This window comes from Dermochelys coriacea, chromosome 6 (assembly GCF_009764565.3).
Source record: "Dermochelys coriacea isolate rDerCor1 chromosome 6, rDerCor1.pri.v4, whole genome shotgun sequence".
NCBI lineage: Eukaryota > Metazoa > Chordata > Testudines > Dermochelyidae > Dermochelys > Dermochelys coriacea.
In genome coordinates, this window is record NC_050073.1 from 72,851,857 (window position 1) to 72,875,707 (window position 23,851).

General features: G+C 36.0%; 1 protein-coding gene across 18 annotated transcripts in view; it reads right to left on the reverse strand.

Annotated features, from left to right (window-relative positions):
- CDIN1 (CDAN1 interacting nuclease 1) overlaps positions 1 to 23,851 on the reverse strand; it is a 176,098-nt gene that overhangs the window by 60,567 nt on the left and 91,680 nt on the right. For 8 of the 18 annotated variants that reach the window (XM_038405367.2, XM_038405369.2, XM_038405376.2 and 5 more), the window contains one exon: positions 20,986 to 21,091. In XM_038405367.2, the coding sequence (XP_038261295.1) occupies positions 20,986 to 21,091 (106 nt within the window). The other 10 variants (XR_006281831.1, XR_006281834.1, XR_006281833.1 and 7 more) reach the window with 7 other exon arrangements.

Sequence of the window (23,851 nt, forward strand, 5' to 3'; positions counted from 1 at the left end):
ATTAATGGCTATTAGCCAGGATGGGTAAGGAATGGTGTCCCTAGCCTCTGTTTGTTCGAGGGTGGAGATGGATGGCAAGAGATCACTAGTTCATTACCTGTTCGATTCACTCCCTCTGGGGCACCTGGCATTGGCCACTGTTGGTAGACAGGACACTGGGCTGCATGGACCTTTGGTCTGACCCGGTATGGCCATTCTTATGTTCTTACGTTAAACCTCTAATAGTTATAGTTTTGAAGAAAACGTAAAACATTTGAATCAAATGAAACTGATGCAGAAATGTCTATGTGAATCTTCAGAGCACAACAATAGCTGGAATAGTAGTAACTTTGAGGGATGTGAACTGCTCCATTTATCTGAGGGAGGTGTTAGCTCAGAAGTCCAGTGATGATCATTTAAATACCAAAATTGTTTAATTCTTCATAAAAGTAAGGAGAGGGAAGACCACAGGTCACTCATAATTTACTGTGGGGGTCATTGCATTTTGGTACCACAAGGGGGTGGTATTTGGGAGGTACCACCACTTATTTTTCCCCCTTCCAAGGGGAAGCCAAGCCCAAGGAGCGTAACAAAACCCTTGGGCATATGCAAATTCTACTGAGGGAATCCAAGTTTAAGGAATCCAATGGAAATCAAAGCATACATGATTATATTTTGAACATCTGCACAATCTATTGTGAGTGAAGTCTCATTTGAATGACTCATATGAGTAGCGCTTACTATGTGAGTAGAGCTTGGAAGAGTACCACAACTTCCCCTTCCCCCTCAATTTGATCCCTCGTCCCGCCCTAAGAGCTTAGCATCTAACTCAGACAAAATTTATGCACAGGACAAAAGTGTAGTCAAGGTGATGACTATATGAAAGGTTCACACAAGAAGTAGGATTTGGGGAGAGACTAGAGAGAAGAGGAGGTTGCTTGCCAGACGAAGATCTATCCCAAGTGTAAGGGGTAGCAGGAAAGAAAGGTGCAAATACAAGTCTAGAAGAAAGAGACAAAGACTGTTGCCAGGCAAGTGGACGTAGGGGAGTATAATTGCTAAGTGACCATGGAGAAAATCAGTGATGACAAAAACTTTAGTAAGTTATGTAATATCTAATTTCTAAAAAAGGTGGTGGCTAAAATGGAAAAGTAATAGAATTTCAAGCTGTTGTAGCCAAGGTTCAGAGGCCAGCTGTAACAGGAGCAGGGATTTTGCAAGAGAAAGACCATTCACCTAAGGCAAAATGAAAAATTCTGCTGGCAGCTGTTAGCAGAGGATTCATATGGAAATTTTTTTTTAGCAAATGTAGTCTGAATAGCTGACGCACTGTTAAAGGGTGTCCTTTAAAGTTGCATTAAAATGTTAAGGAAAATAAAATCCAAACATCATAACAGGTGACTAAAGTTTATTATAATCTCATGAAGTCAGTAGAGTAAATGCAAACATATAGTTTATTTTTATCATCTGGTTTGTCTTAATCACAAGCTAAAAATTCATTTATAACCTGTATACAAAATGCCATGTTTATATCAATATCATATGCAGCTAGCATGAAAGAGTATACATTAAAATGAATAACAGAAATCCGTAATGGTCAAAGACAACCAATAACAAAACCACTAAATTCCAGTTGTCAAACATGATTTACTATGTATATTTCTCCTTTATTCTGTTAAAACAGTAATTATTAAAACTAAAGTGATATGGGTGAGTGTTTATGACTTCCTATTAAAAAGCCTGACTTAGAGCAGTATTCATTTAAGTTTAAGGTTGAAGAAAATCATGCAGAGATCTCTGTTCGATGGCCTAGTGACTTTATATCCTCTTGTCAAACCTCAGCAGTTTTATTTGTAGTGATACATGCCGGAGAAGGTTGGAGGTTAAAGTTGATAGGAGGGCCAACAGGAAAGCCAACCAACTTCTTTCAAAAGATTACAACCTTTAACATATTAGGATCTGTTGGCAGTTACTGCCAACTTTACAAGTCTACATTTTGTGTACTCTTTACAAATATTCCCAAAATTCCAGATCAAATGGATCAAGTAAATGCTCTTTGTACTTTCCTACAGTTATTGCTTCCTAACTTTACTACTGTGTAAGCTATTTATTCGTTGATTTTAAAATAATGGTTAGCAAGGATTGACCATTTTTCTAATAAGCAACTATGGGCAGTTAAAGTTCTATTCTAATTATCAACTCCTGGTCTCTCCCTTGCCTCCAGGCTCAATTTGCCAACCTCTTCCAAAAGGTAGATCACTAAAATGATGCACAGGACCCTGGCCCCCTCCCCACCCAAATCAAACCTTTTTTATCCTGCAGTAGTAGACTTCATTTATTAAAACATATGGATATCTATCTCCCTTCATCATCTTTCCCTGGCACATGTCCAAAGGACCATGACAAGCAGCAAATCTCTGGAATGAAAAATAGTCAATACATGGTAAGGATGAATTATAAAAGAGAGCCCATGATATTTATATATTCTTTGTGAACAAATGTGTTATGACAAACAAGTGTTAAGAGCAAGAAAACTTGTAACAAAGGATGCACAACTGTATGAGTGTTAAAGTTTTCTCTTAGTTTGCTACTTTCTTTAGAATGCAATATTTGCACCATATAGCACAGGGTCACGGATTGGAAGTATTTTTGAGCTTCTGTAAGTCACAAGTAAATTGTGACATTAAAGAACAAACAAATTCAGGGTAATCTTTTCCAATATTTATACGACACTTGTCCCATGCTGGTTACAAGAATAATTCAGTTTATAACAAAGAACATGATATTACATTAAAAAACGATCACTGCACATTTGTTTATGCAATTTAAAAATTAAATAACTTTAACCAGTTTTCTTGCAATGCCGCTGATATCTGCAATGTTTTACTTGCAGGTGTACATCAGCCAAACTGTTATGTTGATTCATTAATTATCCATTACTATAATTAGGCAATGTTACGCTTCAAAACGTGTAAGACAAAAAACATATACATTATCTGCTTGCTAGATCATGCAATCAATAGGGATGGAAGAAAAAATCTCATGTTTAATGTTTTCAGGTAGCAGATTTGATTTCTAGGTCTCGATTTTCAATCCCCCACAACATTTGGAAAAAGTGAAAATTCTGCATTTCATAGCACGATCTAGCTATTGCTACAATGTTAAGTATTTAAAACTAGATGTGCTCTAATAAAATCTGACTAGCTAATTAATACTCAAAAACAGAGTGGAAGCTACTTAAAGGAATGGTGTGTGTATAAACTCCTTTATGTCTTTAAAGAGACTGAGGCAGGGTGGTGTAATTCTATATAAGTAAAATATTTAATATCCCATGTTGCCTATAACTTTTTGTTCTAGCTGTAATTTAAGAAATAAACACATTCCCCTACAAAGGTTTACTTTTTCTAGTAATCTCAGATTATGCATTTTTGCCATCATATCAAAGAGAGGGAGAGGCCTTTATGGTAAAGATATTAAAAACCATTTACACTGACACATAAACATGCCATCCTGTATCTGTTTTACTCATACCCTAACACTGTCCAAGAATGTGATAACGTAGCAGCATTTTCATTTTAAACTCCACATTTCAGTTCAGGGGTTTGTAACATACAAATTTGATCTGGAATAGCATTTAAAATATGAGATCATACCTAATCCCAAAACTAGTTTAATTTGACCACCAGTTACAAAAGGGGGAAGGAAGAGAAGAATTTGGCTTCTGATTAGTTGACATTAAAGGAATGAAGATGTAGAGTAACACCTCAAGCACAGATAGCGACTGACATCAACTCATTCAAAAGCTGCTAGATGCTCTGCACTTTTGAAAATTAGGCTACTTACATAGATGCCCAAAATATAGACTTGGGAGCCAAATTTTAGGTACCCATTTTTAAACTGGCTTGGATTTTTATTGTATTAATGTCATAATAGAACACTACAAATGGGATATAACTATCCCCAAATGCACAAAATATCCTGAGACTTTCATAGTCAAAACTTGCTTTCTTATACCCCAAACTCTGGCTCTCCAAAAGTTTAGAAATTAGAGACTTTCATATTAAACAGAGCTGCACTCTCTTTGATATTCTGTTTCCTAGTAAACTCTCCCCTTCAGTTTCAGCCTTTTATAAGGGACCTTTTCCAGCATGCTCTTTGATAGTTGTCCATTTAACTTTGGGAGAGGGATTGCAGCCTCATTGTGTATATATTTCAACTGTCTGTGGCAGGATGAGTCTCCTTTCCATATAGCTGGCATTTGGATTCATCTTATGTTGTCTCCTGATCTTCCCTTATTCTCATTCTTGAAACGGCACATCTTCATAAAGAGTATTAAAAATGAAAAAGTTTGACAAATGCTAGATGACACTGATAAGAGCGACTTTCAAAAAGATTTTTTCTCGCATGCTTGGTATTGTGCAACCCTAACACACAATATGTATTATTGACTCAGATTATCCCCTTTAGAACTGCACATGAAGAGGACTCTCCACACATAGTATGAGGCCTCAGATATCTTCAAGTCACCATCCCCTTTCTCTAGGCTCTGTGGAGGTCTTGGCACATGTGCCAAACTGGCAGAGAGGACAGAGGTTGGATAGGGTCAGTGTGCAAGCCATCCCCTCCTTACTAGTCCCTTGGAAATGAATCAGAAACATCTTCAATTTGGGGTCTTATTTTTCTGAGACCTGACAAAAAATGGCGGCAGCTAGATGGTATTTTCCTAATATTTTATGCCAAAGTGTAGCTTGCTCTCCTACTGCATGTTTCCCCAGTTCCTCAAAAACAATGTATTTATTGGTGGTAAGATTATGAGAGTTTTGAGAAGATTTAAACTTCAGTTTGTTTTTACTGCAGGAAGTTGGATTTTTATAACAAAAAATATATTGTACAAAATACACTGTGCATCTTCTATCCAGGTTTTTAAAAGTGCTTTACAAGCCTCATGATACTTTGTACAGTTGGGTAGTGTTGTTTGAATTTTACAAACAGGGAACTTAAAGCACAGAAATATTAAGGAATGTACTCAACATCACATAAGAGATCAGTGGCAGAACTAGGACATGAAGATCTATCTTCTGATTTCTAACAATGTATTATACCCACAATAAGAATATACCCACAATAAGAATGTCTACTCTGTGTACTGAAACATTGTTGCCAAGAATTAATGATCCATAGAACACAAAGAAGTGTCTCAAAATCATTATATTGGGTTTACTCCTGCTCTGATTATTATTTGCACCTAAAGGCCTAACCAGGATCAAGGCTCCATTGTGCTAGACACCATACAAATGCCCTCCCCCCCAAATTAAAAATAAGGACCTGATCATTCAAAGATTTATGTATGTACTTCTATTAAATTAAAGATGTGTGCAGGTCATTGCATGAACAGGGCCTAATTTATATTACACTACTATTTATGTCAATGAGACAGGATAGGATCCAGTCTGTTGTGTGAAATTATTTAATTTAGATTTTATACAATATGTGCCTATCACTATCTTTGACTCATTTACCAAAAGTTAAAAGAGTGCAAATTAGTATGTGCCTTAAGGACACCTAACACAAGCATTTTATACTCTGAATCTGTAATATGAAGGTTTATTATTTTTAGTATGAGTTCAATATAACTGTGAAGACTTCTTTGGAGCAGCTGCAGAGTACAGTGTGAGAATGCATTTTTAAAATGCCTGAAGGGGTTAATGAGAGCCTCTGGGCACAATCAGCCTTTCCCTGCTGCACCTGCAGTGATTGTTGAGCCTGGAAAAAGGAGCTCAAAGGGCAAGGAGAGCTATCTTTGGCTCTCACTAAGTGAGAGATGCTTGGCTGGAATGTGGAAGATGAGTTGGACCGTTGGCAGACAGAGCCTCCCGGAAGGACAACAGGCCTGCAACACGGAGCCTAAGGCAGTTGGGAAGCGAAGTGGCAGAAAATGAATCTGTCCAGAATTTTGCATGCTGGTGGACGGGCCTGTAAGAATCAGGAAGACTCCTGGCTGAGTCAGGGATTGTCCTGCCAGAGGAATAGGAAAAACTCTCCTGCAGCAGAACCGGCTGCTAAGAAGCTCTGCAGTGAGCCCAGATGCTTAAAGAAAGTGGGGATGACACACAAGAGAGCGGCTGAGGCAAAGGCCCGAGACCAGGTAAGGTAAGAAGTGGTTCAAGGAAGTAGAAATCTGTGTAGTCACGCCTTGATTGTCTATTCAAAGGTCTCTGGACTGAAACCCAGCAAAGTGGGACGGCCTGGGCTCCCTTTCCAGCCCACTGAGGAAAATGGAGTAGACCTCTCTCTTCTGACAAGGGGTAAGGACTATCAAAGCCCCCCCGATACCAGGGATAAGGATGAACGTATGTGGACTTGGACGAAAGGGATGTTGACTGACAGTTATTAGTTGGACTACTGGTTTGCCCTAGAAGGGGTGGGACTATATGTGAGCCACCATGAGTCACAAGAAGAAACTGACCCCAACAGTTTTGACTCAGCTGTCAGTAGGAAACATTAAAGGAAGAGAGCCCATCCACTGGGGGTGCACTGGCTGGTGAGTAACATGCTTATAAACCTTCGTCCATAAACAAGTGTCGGGGGAGGAAATTAAACATCTGTTAGAATAATGTCAATTTAGATTTATATATTTTATTGTAGCCAGTTTTCATCCCGATACACACCTGTGCACATAAAAAAATTACTACTGAAATACAACGATCATCTCTTGGGTGTCTCACAGCAATGCTAACAGCATAAATCAAACTGCAAAACAGTTTAAGGGAGGCAATAAAGACCATTGTGTGTACTTGTACACACACATACGACTTCGACTTGAGTGCTACGGGTCCTACAAAGGAGAATAAAACCATGGCAATCCCGTGGAAACAGAGGAGAGAAGCAGCATGGAGGAGGTCCTACAAAGGGGAATAAAACCATGGCAATCCCGTGGAAACAGAGGAGAGAGGCAGCATGGAGGAAAAGAGAAGCAGTTTCTCCCACAATGGCATAGCAGAGGGGCAGTTAGTTGCTAAACTCTGCAGGAGTGAAGAGGATGTGAAGAGAGGCATAGTCTGGCAACGGTACTATGGGCGATATTCTCCTCTGAAATCTGCATACTGTATGGAGCAAAAGAGTTAAGATTTATGCTACTTGTACTCTGTACATTATCAGGGTATATCTCACTTAAGCATTTCACCAGTGCACCTTGGGCCCTCCTATTCTCTGCTTATGGCATGTAACTGTCTAGTTTCCTCTTGGCTGTAAACCTTTGGTCTAATTTTGGCTATTGGATTTAGTGTACGGGTGCTGGATGGTGTTGGTGACCTGTGATATACAAGAGTGTATGATCTGGGGGTCCTTTCTGGCTTTAAGCTCTATGACTTCTTAGAAAAGTGAGAGAGTTGCCATGACCAACCAGCCTTTGAGTGCACAGTAGCGAGGACTGTGGTAGGCTACATACAGACAGAGCGATGTCTCATGTTTAGATAATGTTCAGCAGGATGTTGTTTATCTTGTCCCATAAGTCACCGCCTAATGTTTGGAACAGAGGTTGTGCCATCTGCCCCTGCCACAGTTCTGCCAATGCCATTCACTTCAGGGAAGCATGTGATAAATTTTATCACCATCAAAGAAAAGCATTTTTTCATACAGCATTCCCCTGCCCCGCAAGTTCTTGTGCTGAAGAAAAACACAGGGTTCTGGAATATTAAAAATTAAAGACAACATAAGTACCAACAGTTTCCGGAATAGTAAATATTCTTCTATTTACATGGTCTGCCACTCCCATACAGTGAAAAATGCTATGAATTAAGAATCCCAACTTAATTTCTTAGAGGATTTAGCAAGACCTCCAATGTTATTTTAAAGTAATTTTGTTTGTTATTAATACATTTTGGATTGTTCCTGAGCCAGCACTTACAACTATAAAACTGGCAAAAAGAAGAGTTTCTCAACAAAGTGTAGTCATTTATTGAAAATGCACTTCTATGAAGTTGTTTTATCTGTAAGAGAAAGTCCACTAAAAGACAGAAAACTTGCACACAGAATCATTTGGTGCTACGACAAAACAACTGGTCAATGTAAATGATGTCTGTGTAGTAGGGTGCGAGCAAACTGAAGTTACAAAAATCTTCATAGGAAAGGATAAGACTGAGCAAGGTATCCTTGCTCTAAAAGGAGAACAAGTCAGAGTTACTTACAAACAACTACTTATCATATAGTCAGGTTAACTTGCATCTAGTTTGCTAAAAGCAATCTAGTTCAGTGAAGCTCTCAGACACAGAACTAATTAAACTTTTTGACTAATATCGAAGAAAAACATGAGCTTTCATCTTTTTTGACTTAAGTGAAAATATTATTGGTAAACATAAGATATTTCATTCAAGAGGGAAAAGATTAATACTTGGAATATAATCAAATATAAAAACATAATATCCCATCTAGATACCTCTGGTTAATAAATGCATCTAGTGTGTACACTCCCACATACTTTCATTGCTGTGAACAAAATGTCTATTAAATTATGCTGATCATTTTTGCATTTAATTGTAGTAAGACACCGTTATATTACCAAGTTAATTGTTCACCTAATTTTTGAGATGATAAACATCATAGGGCAGCAGATTTTTTTCAAAATTACAGAAAAAGTCAAATAATTCTAATTCTTTAAACACAAAAATGTACTCTAATGTATTACATATAGCTTTAAATTAAAAGCTAAAGAAAATTAAATATATGATTCACTGTTGTGACTCAAACAATAGTTTCAAATCATACTTTTCCTCATCCTCAGTAATGTATTAACATTATGAAATTTTATAACACTTTAAATTTCTTTGAAACAAAAAGTCTATTTTACCTTTTAATTAAATCTATTTCTCTAAAAGGTCTTTAAAGGCTCTACAAACTACCTTGCATTTTATTATTGCTGACAGTTATCTAAACCACGCTTGAATGCTCTCTCTATCCGTTAGTGAACAATTGAAAGATCATATGCTAAGAGACTTGTGCTTTCTCTTCTTCTTGCCCTGTAATTAAGGCATTTAAATACATTTCTTCATAGCAGTTAAGAGAGCACACTGTAAAAAATCATGAACTGAGACTATTTTGAGTTTAGCAACCACAAATACATACAACATAAATTTGTCTCAATGGTAAATATAAAAAACAGAACAAAAAACCCGCTTGAAATAACATAATGAATTTACAGAACGCATGGACTGAAAAGGTTTTGTTTGGCTGTCTTAAGATATTTAAATGATCTATGGTAGTTTGACAATACTACCACATTGTTAGCTATCCTACAAGGAAGGTAAACATTTATATCAAACACACATTTGTCAAGAATATTTTAGTTTTTAATAGGGCTTTTTGCACTATAAAAAAATGGAGGGAAAGGTGTGAGGAGGACAACATGTGGATGGAAGGAATTACCATATGGTAATTACAACAAATCTGGTAAATTTATTATAATAAATATTTGCCATTATACATTTAGAGCAACAGACATATGCTTTATAAAATGTTAAAACAGATAAAACGAACAGAAATTTGTGAAACTGCAGTTTTTCTAAACTGAAGAATTCTTATAATTAATGTACTGCACCATTTTTGACACAAACATGTTAAGAAGTTTCTTTCACATTATGAAAGGAATTCAGCATGTATATGGTCAAAATATTTCTATATAGAAATTATATACAAGATGTAAAGTATAAAGTGTATCTTAGTTACAGAAATGCTTTAGGAAATATTCTATATCAATTTGACATTAGTTGGTCATACAGCATATCCCTTACATGTAAATCTAGTTTCTGTGGCAGAAGTTCTTTATGTTGTTGTCTCAATCAAATGTTAAAAGATATGTTGTACTAAGTTATGTTTTTTCTTAAATCAGACTAGAATAAAAAAATAATTTTTAAAAAGTTGTCAGCATGTTGTATTATGAACAACCTTATTAGTCCTTTACAATTACAATAGGTACCTCTGGACAAGATCGAGCAGACATGACAAATGCTTCTGACTTCTTTTTAAATCGAACCTGGAAGGTCATCGCTGAACAAACAGAATACTGTACAACTGGGGTCATAAATTGTCGAAGATGACAAAAATGTAAGTTTATTTTTTTGTTCTACAAAATAAATGAATAAGTTATTCAGTTTGGACTGTCCTTTTATCCCTGCTTGATTTTATACTTGAAAGAGATAGGTAACTTTTTTTCTTAATTTTTTATAAATGTGTCAATTTAACTTTTATATTATGTCCTTCTGGATCCAACTGACAATATTAGCATTGTCTTTCAAATAACTACTGCACTTTCTAAATGTAGTCTTCTGTATGGCTTTCTAATAAATTCTTAGCTTTGTTTGTATTTGCTCACCATCATTAATTATGACAAAGCTGTAAACTTTAAGAAAAAACAGTCCACAAATTTGGAATTTAATATTTTGTCTTTAATTTCATTTTTTAAAGTGTACAGGAAAAATGCTAGCTCAATGAATCGGGTCAAGAAAAAGTACATGTATTATTTCTCCTAACATTTTTATATTTTGTTTTTAGGATAATTTAACAGGACTGGTAGTTTTTGATTAAATTTAATTTGTGTGGAGCCTAAACAATAACAAATTACTGGAACTGTAAACATATTAATAATTGTCACATTTAAATCTTGTGCTATAGTTTTAAGTAGAAGTATATAGAATGAATTAGAGATCTGTAAATGCCTGATGGGAATTAGTAGTGTAAGACAAAAGAAAATGAAATGTTAACTGAAAAGAAAGTAAGTTAGGTCAAATGAAAATGTAAATCAACAAGAGTTGGATAGTACTCAGATCAACAGCTTTAGCTAATAAAAGTTCTAACAGATCAGTGACCATACAGTTTGAAACAAATATGAAATATGAATGACTTTAAAAGGAATAATATTAAAAGTACAACAGTAATCAGATATACAATTACCAAAATTCAAGTGAAGGAAATTCAAACTGAAATGTATGAGGGGCAATTATGTACCTATTTTGACAATTCTAAGTGGTCAAGTTTTTAAAGTATGACACAGAAACCTTAACCAATCTATAGATGAGTGATAAATGAGGCATTTTGTGTCATTACAGTCCCATAAATCACTTTCTTTAACTGCTGACGGCTTTTATCAGATCTAACCTTTTCAAGCTTCTATTAGAGTGCTAACATTTTCAACTTTGACACATATGAAATTTACAAATTCTGCAGCTGATTAACTCCGGACAGAAGCTCACTGCCATCATTGCCTTCTTCAAGTTGGGTTAGAGCTTCAGTGTCTCAAAAACTCTCACTCACAATAGGACAAAAATCTCAATTAATGTAGTGGGCGGTATTTCAAAGGTACAAAACAGTTTTTCTTCTGAAGCAAATAAATGAAAGCATGCTTTCTGCTGTACTCAGCAATGTTCAGCAAACTTAAGTAACAGACTGTTTGCAATTTAAAAATCATATGCATAAGTAGTAAAATCCGTATAAAGATACGCAACACTTTAGTAATTGTAAGTCAGAAGAATAATTTTCTTTTACTTATCCTGGTTTTAAATTCTAATTAGAAATTTTATATTAAATTGATGAACTCTGTTAGCTATTTGAAAAGCCACATCATAAAGAAATCAAACAAGACTATAATCATAACCTCTAGAGCTATAAGCTAATTTTCATCATGGACCCAGTTATTATGGGAATGCACATCCTTTTCCATGGGAACTTTCACTAAACTCCTTCTGAACTAAAATAAAAGGGAATTAAATGCCTCAAATCATCAGGCTCAAAACATGTATTTTCATAATTTATAATTACAAATTACAGTAGTACTTTATATAATTCAGATATAACTTACACACACACACACACACACACACACACACACACACACACACACACACACAGAGTGAAACCTTCAAGGAAATACATTTACAAGATTTAATTGATACAGACGTTGAAACAAAGCTCAAGTTTAAAGAGATACTGTCTTTAATAATAATAGTCAGACTGAAGAAATCTTGATGTTGGTTGTGTGACCACTGGAAGCCTGGTACTTCAGATGGTATTAGTTTTGATAAGAACTAACTAGACATCAGACCTAAACAATGAAACCTGAAGAGACAGGCTCAGACCACGCAAATAGGAATATCTGCAGAGACCCTCCTGCGGCAGATTGCCTCTTGTTCACAAACCACAAATCTTAGAAAAATAGTGGGCAAAGGACAACTTTTCTTCAGTATCATAGCTAACATAGCCTTGTAACGTCAGTGGCTAAGGCCTATCTATGACAAATTAAAAACATTATTTCACTAATAATGTTACACATCACAGAAGCTGTGCAGTTACTTTTTGACAATTCAGATGTAAATCCTGGAATGCATATGAATATTCATGAGAAAATCATATTTATCATTTAAAACAAAAGGACATGGCTTCTTGGTGTTCAAATCAAAAATCAGTGATGGATGAGGCCATGATAATCAAAGACAAACCAAAAAACACAGATGTTTGCTGCTCTTGATTAAAAACAGAAAGACTAGTCCAAAAGAACAACAATATTGACAATCTAAAAATGTTTATATATACACTGTGTGTACAGACATGTGGGTATGTATGTGTATATATATGTTTAGAAATTTCTATGTTAGTTATTTTAATTTTTGCTTATTTAAGATTATTTTACATAAAGTCAAAAGAAACCAGGGGTAGTCAAGAAAACAACAGAAGCTTTGAATAATTCAAATATTTTTATTATGGATAAACAATTTTAGTCTCTTATGTAGTTACATAAGCTCCACCCATAATAATGTAAATAATTTTAACTTATTATCATTTGTTTTATTGACATATTTCTGGGTTTTAGTGACACTTGCGTAGTGTGTGCTCTAAATTTTAGATTTCCTTATGGTTACATAGTGTAAATATAAATGTGTACTTGAGCACAAATACAACTTCTGAAGATGGCATGATGATGGTCAGAGAAGGGGACTGGGAGTCAGAATTTAGGGCTCAGTTTCCAGCTCTTGCAATGTCTGGTGACACTCAGCAATTCATTTAAACTTCTGTGTGCCATTTTACTCATATATAAAATGTATTAACCTATATCCTCATCCCCTCACTCTCTCAGGGAGATATAGACCCTGATTCAGCACAGTACTTAAGTACATATCTAACTAACTATGTGAATAACCACACTGAAATCAATGGGATGTCTGTTATGTACTGCATATGTTTGTACAGTATCTAGCCCAACAGGATTGCACCTGGGTGGCATACAGATTCCATCACAATATAAATGTTAAATGATGATAATACCCAAGTGTTAGAGTTGGGAACATGCTTAAATATCTTGCTGAATCATGTACATAGTTTCCTATCTTCAGTGGTCAGCATCTCAGGGACTTGCCTAAGACTAGGAAGTATTTAGATATTATAGTTATAGGTTCAATAGAAAAACCTAAGGTAGAGAGTTAAAAAAACTAATCAGGTATCTCCTTCTATTGCATGGAAACATAGGTCAACTGTGTCTTACCAGTGTGGTGTTCTGAGAAACTTAGATGAAAAGTACCATAGATTTTAAATTCAGAATTGGAGGGACAAAAGGAAAAAGTCACTGCAGGTTTTATGCAGAATCAAATCTTTTCAGGCAGACTATGCAGTACTGTAATCACAGCTTTGTTTATGAGATTTACAATAAACACAATACTTAAATTCTGATCTGGTATGATTGAGATGATCTCTGCCAGCAACCTACTATACCCAATTAGATATCAGGTTCCCAATATTCAGTATAGTAAAGAAATCATGAAGGATTTATTAAAAGAAGATCCATTTTATAAACTATTGAAAATTAAGGCCTAAACTGCTCATCCAAGTGTCCTTCAACATAAACCACATTGCTGATATTTGCATAAAACTAACACCACAACAAAAGGGATTTTCTTTGCTGTGATGAGTATTAACATTTTTGCTATTATTAAAATGATGATCTTCAGCTGACCCATTAAAGACCAATTTCCACATAATAACACATTTCAGTGATCTAATTATTTCCCCCTAACTTTTAAAGGTATTTTTTTTTTTTTTTTTTTTGTTTTTTTAAATCTTGTCTTGGAACCTTAAAAGGAATTCCTGGTTATAGAGATGCTGCTGTGCTTAATGCAAAAATCTCAACTGACTTCTCCAACCTAAAATAGATAATTGTAGCTCTGTGAAGGCAGTTTCTTGTGTTTAAGAAACCAGAAGTCCTCATACTCCATATTACCTTCCATACCATAATGCAGACATCTTCTATACAAACTTCCTAGTTTCCTCATTTTTAACCTGGAAGAACCACTCTCAAAAAGACTGAAAGGTAATTTGAAGTCTATACTGACACTATATTTATCTGCTCCTAAGCAAAGATCTCCAAGGCACAGGGAATTTGTGTAACATTAAATGAGACTGCTGTCCTTTAACCAGGCACAGACCAACGAACAAACTTAATTTTACATCTCAAGCTGCACTTAAATTTTTCAAACCCACTCAGCCTCTTGTTTTCACCTCCTTTACTTACTGTGAGAGAGTTCTGTCTGTAATCGGCTTTTGACTTTATTTACTTTTTTTCTTATATTAATACAAGTAGTTTTATACTCCAGATATAGTAATTTAACATTAATACATAAAGGTGTGTTTATAAGAAAATTCTTCCACCTTTTGGCCCTTTTTTGAAAAATTTACTGAAAGCCTAATATATTTAATATTCAGTAGCATGTGAGAATAATTTTTATGCAACTCTGATGGTTAGAAAGATAGATAACTCAATTATTAGATCATCTATCAAAATATTCAGATGTATAAGAGGCTACTAAAAAGATTGATGACTGAGAAAGTCCACTGATTCTCTAGCCATCATATTCACACATTTGGCTAGACAACATTTTTCGCTGCCTTCACAAGCAAGCTTCATTACCCATCACTCCACTGAAAAGAGTTTATTATGAGGCTGCCATCTTGGCAAGACTATTATTTAGATGATAAATGTTGGGGAGAAAAGTGTGTCTAGATTTTTTTTTTTTGTGAGATGAGCTTTTTGACAGATAAAACAAACAGCATCTACATTTCTAATTAACTTAAATTTGGCAGTTACAAATACAGGTCAGTAAAGCTATGATACACTACTAGATTATTTTCTGTCTGAATTTTGTCCTTAATTTGTAAAATGTAAATTAACTAATTAGAGGAAAAGCAGCATTATTTGTGACAAAATGCTTCTGTTAGTTCTGTGCTCTTTGACATTTATCATCAACTGTACTCCCTTATTCTAACTTCTCGTAGATGGATAATTATACTTATATTAATATATTAAGTTTTTAATCTTTGAAACTAAAATGAAAGTTTCAGTTTTTGAGAAAATACACCATATTATACAACATGCAAGTACACTACATATTCTAAGCTTTGTTTTATTTAAAGTGTTCTGCTGTTTATGTATATGTGTGTAGTAGTAGTACACACAATTTTTCAGAAGATTATGGTATCTTTCTTGCACACAGAGGGTGGCCAACAATTAACACAATTATGTTTTGTACATGTATACTACAAGTTAATGCTCCTTCCACACTCTCAACTCCCTGCCCAATTGTCAATTCAAATGGATTAGAAGAGTATTTACAGAATTACATCGGAGGTGGGGGAAGGGGAAGGGAATTTGGTTATTTTTGAGTTTCAGCAAGCAACCTGGCCTTGTTAAATTAAAATAGATGACGTAAAAGTTTACGGAAGATTTTAAACCTATTCCTAGGTAGATAAAGACTCAACAATAAGAAATACATTGAAAATGTCAGATGTAAATGTCAATTAAAAATTACAAGGAGTTCTGAAAGGTAAGGTCTGTGAGGGTTGACATTCTTTGACATAGTGGAGTGTCTGTGACCAGGCCTTTGGCAAACATAGCAGGATCTATGCTGTCAGCTCATATTGTACATAAAATTAGATGCTTGTCTAATCTGAATGAGAAATACCAGGGAAATTGGAGCTGAAGCCTTGCGGTAATGTATGTGGAAGCTGAAAGCTCTCTATCTGTACTACATGATAGTCTCCAGTGACATAACAATATCTGAAAGAGTGGAGAAAAATATAAAGAAAAATAATTCAAACAAAGATATATAGCACCCTGTATACTACTGTAAAAGCTGAGAATGCAATAATCCAGCAGTCAAAGGATAAATTCTAATCCATTTATAATGAAATCCTAATTTGAGATATATGTATAAAACATTTTATATGAAAAAATACACTGCAATTCATGTTTAATTGACATTTATCATTCAAATTTAAATTTTAATCTAAATGTTATGTGGATTTGTTCCCTCTGCTTTGGCAATGCACACATGACTTTTGATACAGAGTGAAACAATCTAAAATGATCCTGGAAATTAATACAACTGTTGTCAACACAAAATGTAAGTATTTCTCATTGAAACCACATGTCCAACACTAAATCATCTTGTTAAGGATCAGACTATTGCCCAAAGACTGAAACAAATTCTTTTGGGCTATTTGTTTTGAACAAATTCTTTGCACAAACTACGTTATTAGTCAGAATATGTGTTGATACTTTTCATAAATCTCATTAAACAATATGGCCACAATAAGCATATATGTATAAAGTTGCTGAAAATAAGGTACATGTGGGATCTTCCCTTTTATAAAATGTATATGTATGTTTGCATGCACATATTATTTTGTATGATCAAAAGGACAAATACTGATAATCTTGATTTCTTTACAAAGTTGGTTCATTGGTAAACAGACAATTTTAAACAACTGGCTCTCCTTTTAGTTTAGAATTGCTTTCTTTTTTGGTCTACTAATAATACTATCTTCACTTCCTGCTATTAAAATTAGCAAACAGACAATTGACTTTATGAAAACTAAATTAATTACTCTTATAAAAAGAATGTTTGAGTCATAAATTGTTGAATGTACACTATTTTCTGTTTAGACAAGGATAATTTGGTTGAATAGTAAAAAGTGATTATAAACTCCAAGACCATTCAGGTCCATTTTCTAAAACTGGTTTACTAATTCTGACAGAGGAGCCCAAAAAACAAAACAATACAAACAAAAAACCCAAATTCTAGCATCTGTGAAATTTTACAAGCATCAGATAGCTAAACTGACCCTAAGTCTCCCAGTGTTGCAGTAAGGTCAAAACCTTTCAGCATTGTACCAGTGTGTCAAAATATGTCAACAAACCATCATGCTGCAGGAAGACGAATTGACCTTTCAGTTCTTTATGTTTGGGCTGCCAATGAAGCTTTGGATAGTGGGTATGCATGAACAGTTTTCCTAGCTACTTGACAAATGCAACTCCCAAGGTTTCCTCTAAACCTGGTTGTCAAACCACTAGGTTTCAACTCACTGGTACAACTTTCTAAGTCCACATACTATTGGAGACTAGTGATGCTATTATAAAAATGCATGCTTTCAATATACCCGCAAAATAATTTGCCTTTACTTCAACCAAACTGATAAAATTATTACTTAAACATTCTTTGGATGAACAGATGTCAAACTCTTTCAAACAACTTAGCAGAAAAATGGATCATCATTCCAATGTTCCAATTCCTATTTTTCTCTTGTGTGATAAATCCTGATAGTCAATTTCTAATCCATGAAACAAAAACCAAACACTAAATTGTATGTGATCTGAACTGAATCCTATAAAATTCTACCTCTCTTATCAGTCAAACAAACTTTTTGGTTCCATGGGTGTGAAGTTGTACTCCATATGCTTTATGGAAATATGCTTATGAATAGGACGTAACTAGAATATACTTTACACTAAATATCCCTTGTATGGTGTCATTAGAAAGTTTGTAATCTACTAAGTGTGTTCATCCTATTTGTATGCATGTATTATTTTTATTTCTGGAGTTAGGAGAATAAGATCTAAACTTGTATCACTGATGTAAACATATTAAGTGGAGGCCATTAAGGGTACTCCAGAAACAATCAGTTGTATATTGCCTTAGTTACTTGAAAGCCTTCCTGTGAACGTGTGGGCCAGCCCAGGGGGAGTGGAGACTAGGGGTTTTACAGTGACATGAGACCATGTCACTTGATAATGAAATCCATCTTAAATCTGGTACTTTTCCATTTAGAACGAGGGGTGGGGACCCAGAGAGACAAAAGATTTCCACCTCATGCCAAAGCTATAAAAGGGGGTAGAGAAGACAAAAGGGGCTGCCAGTCATGAGAAAACCCCTGCTTACCACCTGAGATGTCTGCTGAAACTAACAGGGACTGAACCAAGGGAAAGGATTGGGCCCAGACTAGGAAGGAGTCTAGTCTGTGAATGCATCCGATGAAGTGAGCTGTAGCTCACGAAAGCTTATGCTCTAATAAATTTGTTAGTCTCTAAGGTGCCACAAGTAATCCTTTTCTTTCTGCGAATACAGACTAACACGGCTGCTACTCTGAAACTAGTCTGTGAAAGTATCAGAGGGGTAGCCATGTTAGTCTGGATCTGTAAAAGAAGGATCCTGGATCTGTAGTCTATGAAAGAAGCTTATTGGAACATCTCTGAGGGTGAGATATTACCTGTAATCAGTTTCTTAATGTATTAGGCTTAGACTTGCGTGTTTTTGCTTTATTTTGCTTGGTGACTTGCTTTGTTCTGTCTGTTATTACTTGAAACCACTTAAATCCTACTTTGTATACTTAATAAAATCACTTTTGTTTATTAATAAACCCAGAGTAAGTGATTATTATCTGGGGGAGCAAACAGCTGTGCATATCTCTCTATCAGTCTTATAGAAGGTGGACAATTTATCAATTTACCCTATATAAGTTTTATACAGAGTAAAACGGATTTACTTGGGGTTCAGACTCCCAGAAAGGCTGAACATTGGGTGCTGGGAAAGTCCCTATTAACTGAGAAGCCCCTGGGCTCAACTTCAGTGAGCTACAGAGACGCGTGGTCCAACCTCTGGGTCTGTGCTGGAGCTGACTGAAGTGTCTAACTCAGCAAGACAGGAGTGGCGGGGCGCCTGTTCTGGCAGGAGGGTTGTTCTCAGTGATATTCCAGCTCATCAAGTAGCAGTCTCGAGGGGAGTCTCTGTGACCGAACCCACCACAATGGACTTCAAAGATTATTTTCATTTTACCATTATGATTATTAGATGTAAACAGGTGTTTTAATATCAGGCTTAATTTATTAATTAGAAATGAATGTCAATTTACATTTCAAAAGTGTAGATGTTACTTTAAAAATACTTACAGGAAAATTGTTCTTATTTATTCATGCTCTCTTTTTACATATAAGCACAGAACTAAAGACATTTAGATTACAATTAAAGGGGGAAAATAATTCATTGGAGGGAAGACTTGCTATTCATATTCAAACAGAGAAGAAGAAATGCTTCTCTCATTATGTGGAATTATCATTATTCTAATATCAGTGTCAAAGAAGACATTTTGCTAGTGTCTTCTTCATATATAGTAAAGTTACTTCAGCTAATAACAGTGTCAAGTTTTCTCCTGGGACTCTCCATAAATTGTATTACAGAGTCTAGAGATGCAGTATCCAGTCTTGCAAATGATAGAAAAAGTAAATTGTTATATTTGATTTTACCGTGGATGCCTTACTGCAAGTACATGTACACTTACTAATTGTTATTTACTCTGTCTCTTGTTGATATCTATGTACTTGTTAGTATACTGCAGTAGTGTCTACTAATGTTGATATAACAGTCCTTACACAAAGTAACAATGGAGTCTGTCCAGTTTCTTTAATCAAGGTGGCATTACATTCTTACTTCACAGAATAATCAACCCTAGACTGGGTAATGGGACTTGTAGATTTCTTCAGATGAACTGAAAGTATAGCACAATGAAATATATTTACAGCAATTTTCAATATTAGCAGAATTTCAAGCTGAAACAAAGCAGTATTATTGTTACAAAAGTCCAATCATCCTAATTTTGGCAACACAACCTTAAATGTGCTTCACTTCCAACACAGTAAGAAATGTTGTTCTCACTATTTTTACTATGTCAAAATAAACAGGTGCCTAGTTAATATATATAAAACAAAAATAAAATACTATCTGTTGATTGTCAGGTCTAAATAAAGGGGTGCTTCTGCAGGTGACATCAGACTCAAAAGGTCGAAATTATTCTGAAGTGTTTTGTTACACCCCAAAACTAAATAGGCCAGATGTCATATACAGCACAAAAATAAATAATCTCTGCAATGGTATGTTTTATTGCAAAAGGCTAATTTAACTCAGTGTAGCTGCTAGTGGTGAGGACTGTTGTAAGGATAATAGTGAAGGAAAACCAAGAACTACTTTTACTAAACATTCTTTAGGAGAAAATATCTTTTTATCCTAACAACATGTTGTCCCCTCCATCTAAAAATTTTGTGAAGCATAAAGGAATTGTTTTTCTCTAACACTCATGCAGCTAATTATTCCATCTTCTTTTCCTATCGAGTGTGTTATGCATTTCCTTATGAATACAAAGGAAAAAATGGTCAAAAACAGCAGTCACAGGACAATCTAATTCCTAACATGGGAAGCCTGCTTGTTATACAATCTAGATAGAACTGGGTACACTGTAATCTGATGTCTTGGCTGTCTTACAACTATTGAAAGTCTTCACAAATACTATGGATAAAATTTCCCTCTTTATCTTGGAGAAATTGAATTGAGAGCCTTCGTTCCTGTCGCAAAACAGTTGACTACAATGTCTTTTACGGTAATTATATCTTTAAGACAGTCATAGATGATTTTAAATGACAATCATTATGAGAATTTGAAACAACAGATATTTATGCATTTTACCTTGATTCAGGAACTTTGATTCTAAAATGCAATACGTTAGACTCCCAGTATACATTTGACTCACATGGTTTAATGAAACACACACAAATAAAAACTACCACCATTTTTTCCAGCTACAGAAATTCTTATGAGCTTTTAACTTAGTACTCTTCATCTATGAAGAAACATAATGGAAACCTACCTATTCCAGTAGCTCCAGAACTGGTCATGCAGATAGGCCTGGTGGCTACATTCATCACCAAATGAAGCTTTGCTTTCAATCCAGTGAATTATATGTCCTTCAACAGCTAGGGGGACAAAGCATTACTAATATAAAATGAATGCAAGCTCTGAAAACCTGACCACAACAAAGATTTGTAAAGTTCTACATTAATCAAAGCTACCATATGATTTATACTTAAGGCATAGTTGTATATTTCTAAACCATCTTTCAAACATTTGCAATGAATATTTTTGGAAACAAAAATCTAAGACCCACATAGTAGAGTTTACCTACAATTCTCTCAATTTAACTTTCATTACTGTGTGCTCCAAAAGTCCTTCGAATGCATTTAATCCAGTACAAATAGTTACTCAATGAAAAAAGGAGCCAAAATACTGAGGACAGAAGTACAGCTATACCCATTTTCCCCTTACTCTCCCTCTTAGGTGTCAGGAAAGGGGCTGGAAACACCTGGTGAATGCAGGGGCACGTAGGCGAGCTACTGTAGCAGAAACTTTTCAGCGCTGTAGGTTGGGGTAGGACAGGGAGCAGAAAAGCAACAGAAACTCACCCCACAGTGTTGAAAATTATGAACCGTACATACATATATATTTCTCCCTTTTCTCTTTGGAGTCAGCAGACACTATACCTTTGTGGGGATGTGTTCTGTGCTATTATATAGGAAGGATATGTCAGAGAAGTGACTTTTCCGTTTTTCTCCGAAGACATTGTAGTTGATGGTGTCTTCTAGGAGCAACCTTCCAACCTGTGTGCCAGTCACCATGAGAGGCCCATCTCCTGCACAAACAAGGTTTCACTCCTGAGGTTGGCCAATTTTTCCAGTAGGAAGTTATGCCCACATAAGATGGGCCAGTCTCCCTCCGGGTAACTTGGGACACTGCCATGGAAGGCTTTGAAGACCTTTCTATCTATATAGTTTTCTATAGCACCTATCACTGTAGCGTTTAGCTTACTGTAGTGCCTGATGAACAAAACATTAACTTTGACTTGGGGCGATGTGCTCTCAGAAGTTTGTGCTGCAAAGCCCGACAGGCTCTTGTATTCTACATCAATTATAGAATTTTAAAAAGTTTGCCTTTTTATATCTAAGTAGAGAATCACAGTTATAAAGTATACATGCATTTCCATGGCCATGTCGAAGTCTGATAAGAGGGGGAGTTATTTATTTTCCTGCCAGTCATAGATAGGGGTAAAAAAGGTGCTCTATACAGCTACTGGGATACCTAGAGGCAGTGAAGCGTACAGACAGACAGCAAATCCATGGACTGTTTTAACCAACCAAAAAGGTGATGTTACAGAGCTACTAAGCTTTCCAAAATACTTGCCTTTCCTAACCAATACCTCCTTTAGCCTTCCAATGTTTGAATTGCAGCCAGTTGTTCTTCAGTTCATCACATCCAGGATGCTGGATTGCTGGGAGATGGTGATGTTTGTGTTTGATATGAAAGATTAAGAGCTAGATATCGTCTGTTTTTTGCTAGATTTTTAGTCAGTGCTGTTTCACAATCTTCTTAATAGGTTCAACAAGACTGGTGAGATGACAGATCCATGAAACTGCACAGGTGAGAGCTTTGGAAGTGAAAGAGCAGGTGTTCATTGCAACTTTATGAGTGTGGCCTGACAGCATGCAATTAAGCCATCGTAGAGTAATCCTGCCAAGTCTCTGTGGTGGGACAGCAGACTATCATGGTTGAATGTATCAAATACTGTGGAGAGGTCCAGTTGTTTGAGTATGGATGTATGGCTTTTGTCCACGGTCATCTATGGGTGCCACCAGTGACATCTCTGTTCTTGAAAACTGAGTGGGAGGAGTCCAGAATATTGAAAATATCTAGGTGGAGTGCAAGATGTCCCTTTGGATCTTTTCAAAATGCTTTCTCATAAAAGAGTGATTACATAGTGGAGAAGAATGTTGTGTTGAGTGATTATACCTTAAATACAGGCTAGGTAATTGCATGATTGAGAGTAAATGATGATAGATATTTCTCATCGAAGCAGACGTTGACAATTTTGCTAGCAAGAGTCTTAGATGCTTGAATCACCAAGAAGGGCAAAAATCTGAGTCACAGATAATGGCTCAGTTCTCATATAGTGCTTCCATGAGTTCCTGATTTTCTCTGAAAAATACATTGACATATAGTTGAAAAGGAAGGTGCCAGATTCTGAAAATGAGTGAAATAACTCTTCTTGGTTAAGGTGGTGACTCATGAAGGGTCATTCAGCAGCTGCTATTATAGAGGAAATAGTGGGGTTGCTGGTTTGGTCAGCAGGCCTAGTGGTCTGGGCCTGCTGCCACAGTCTCTCTTTTCGCCCAGTGTGTCTGGGATCCCTGGATGGGGTTCCACTGGGTCAGCTGCCTTGTTGGTAAACCCCTGGCTCTGCCCATCCCAGAGCTAAGTGTAGGGGAATTTAAAATGAACGGAGGGGGGACCAAGGTCCTCTGCTCTGCCTGTTCCAGGGCCCTGAAAGTATGACAGCATGGGCTGGCCTATGCTTGGTCCACCTCTAGTTCACCTTCCCTTGGGTCACTTGCTACCTCATCCTATGTCTCAGTTTGGAGTATGGCTGCTGTTTGGTTATAGTCCTTTGCTCCAAACTCCCAGTCTCATGGCTGATGCAGGCAACCCTCTGGTGCCCCTGAACATAATTCTCCCTGCCTCTAGGGTGATGTCTTGAAGGAGGAGGACTTCCTCAATAAGAGCTCTTTTTCTGCCTTTCTCAGGGAAGTGCTCCTGCTAGAAATGGCTTCTCTCCTCCCCCATGCCTGAGTGGCTGGAGCTCTTTTCATACTGCTCCTTTTCCCCAGGAGCATACTCAGCAGTGC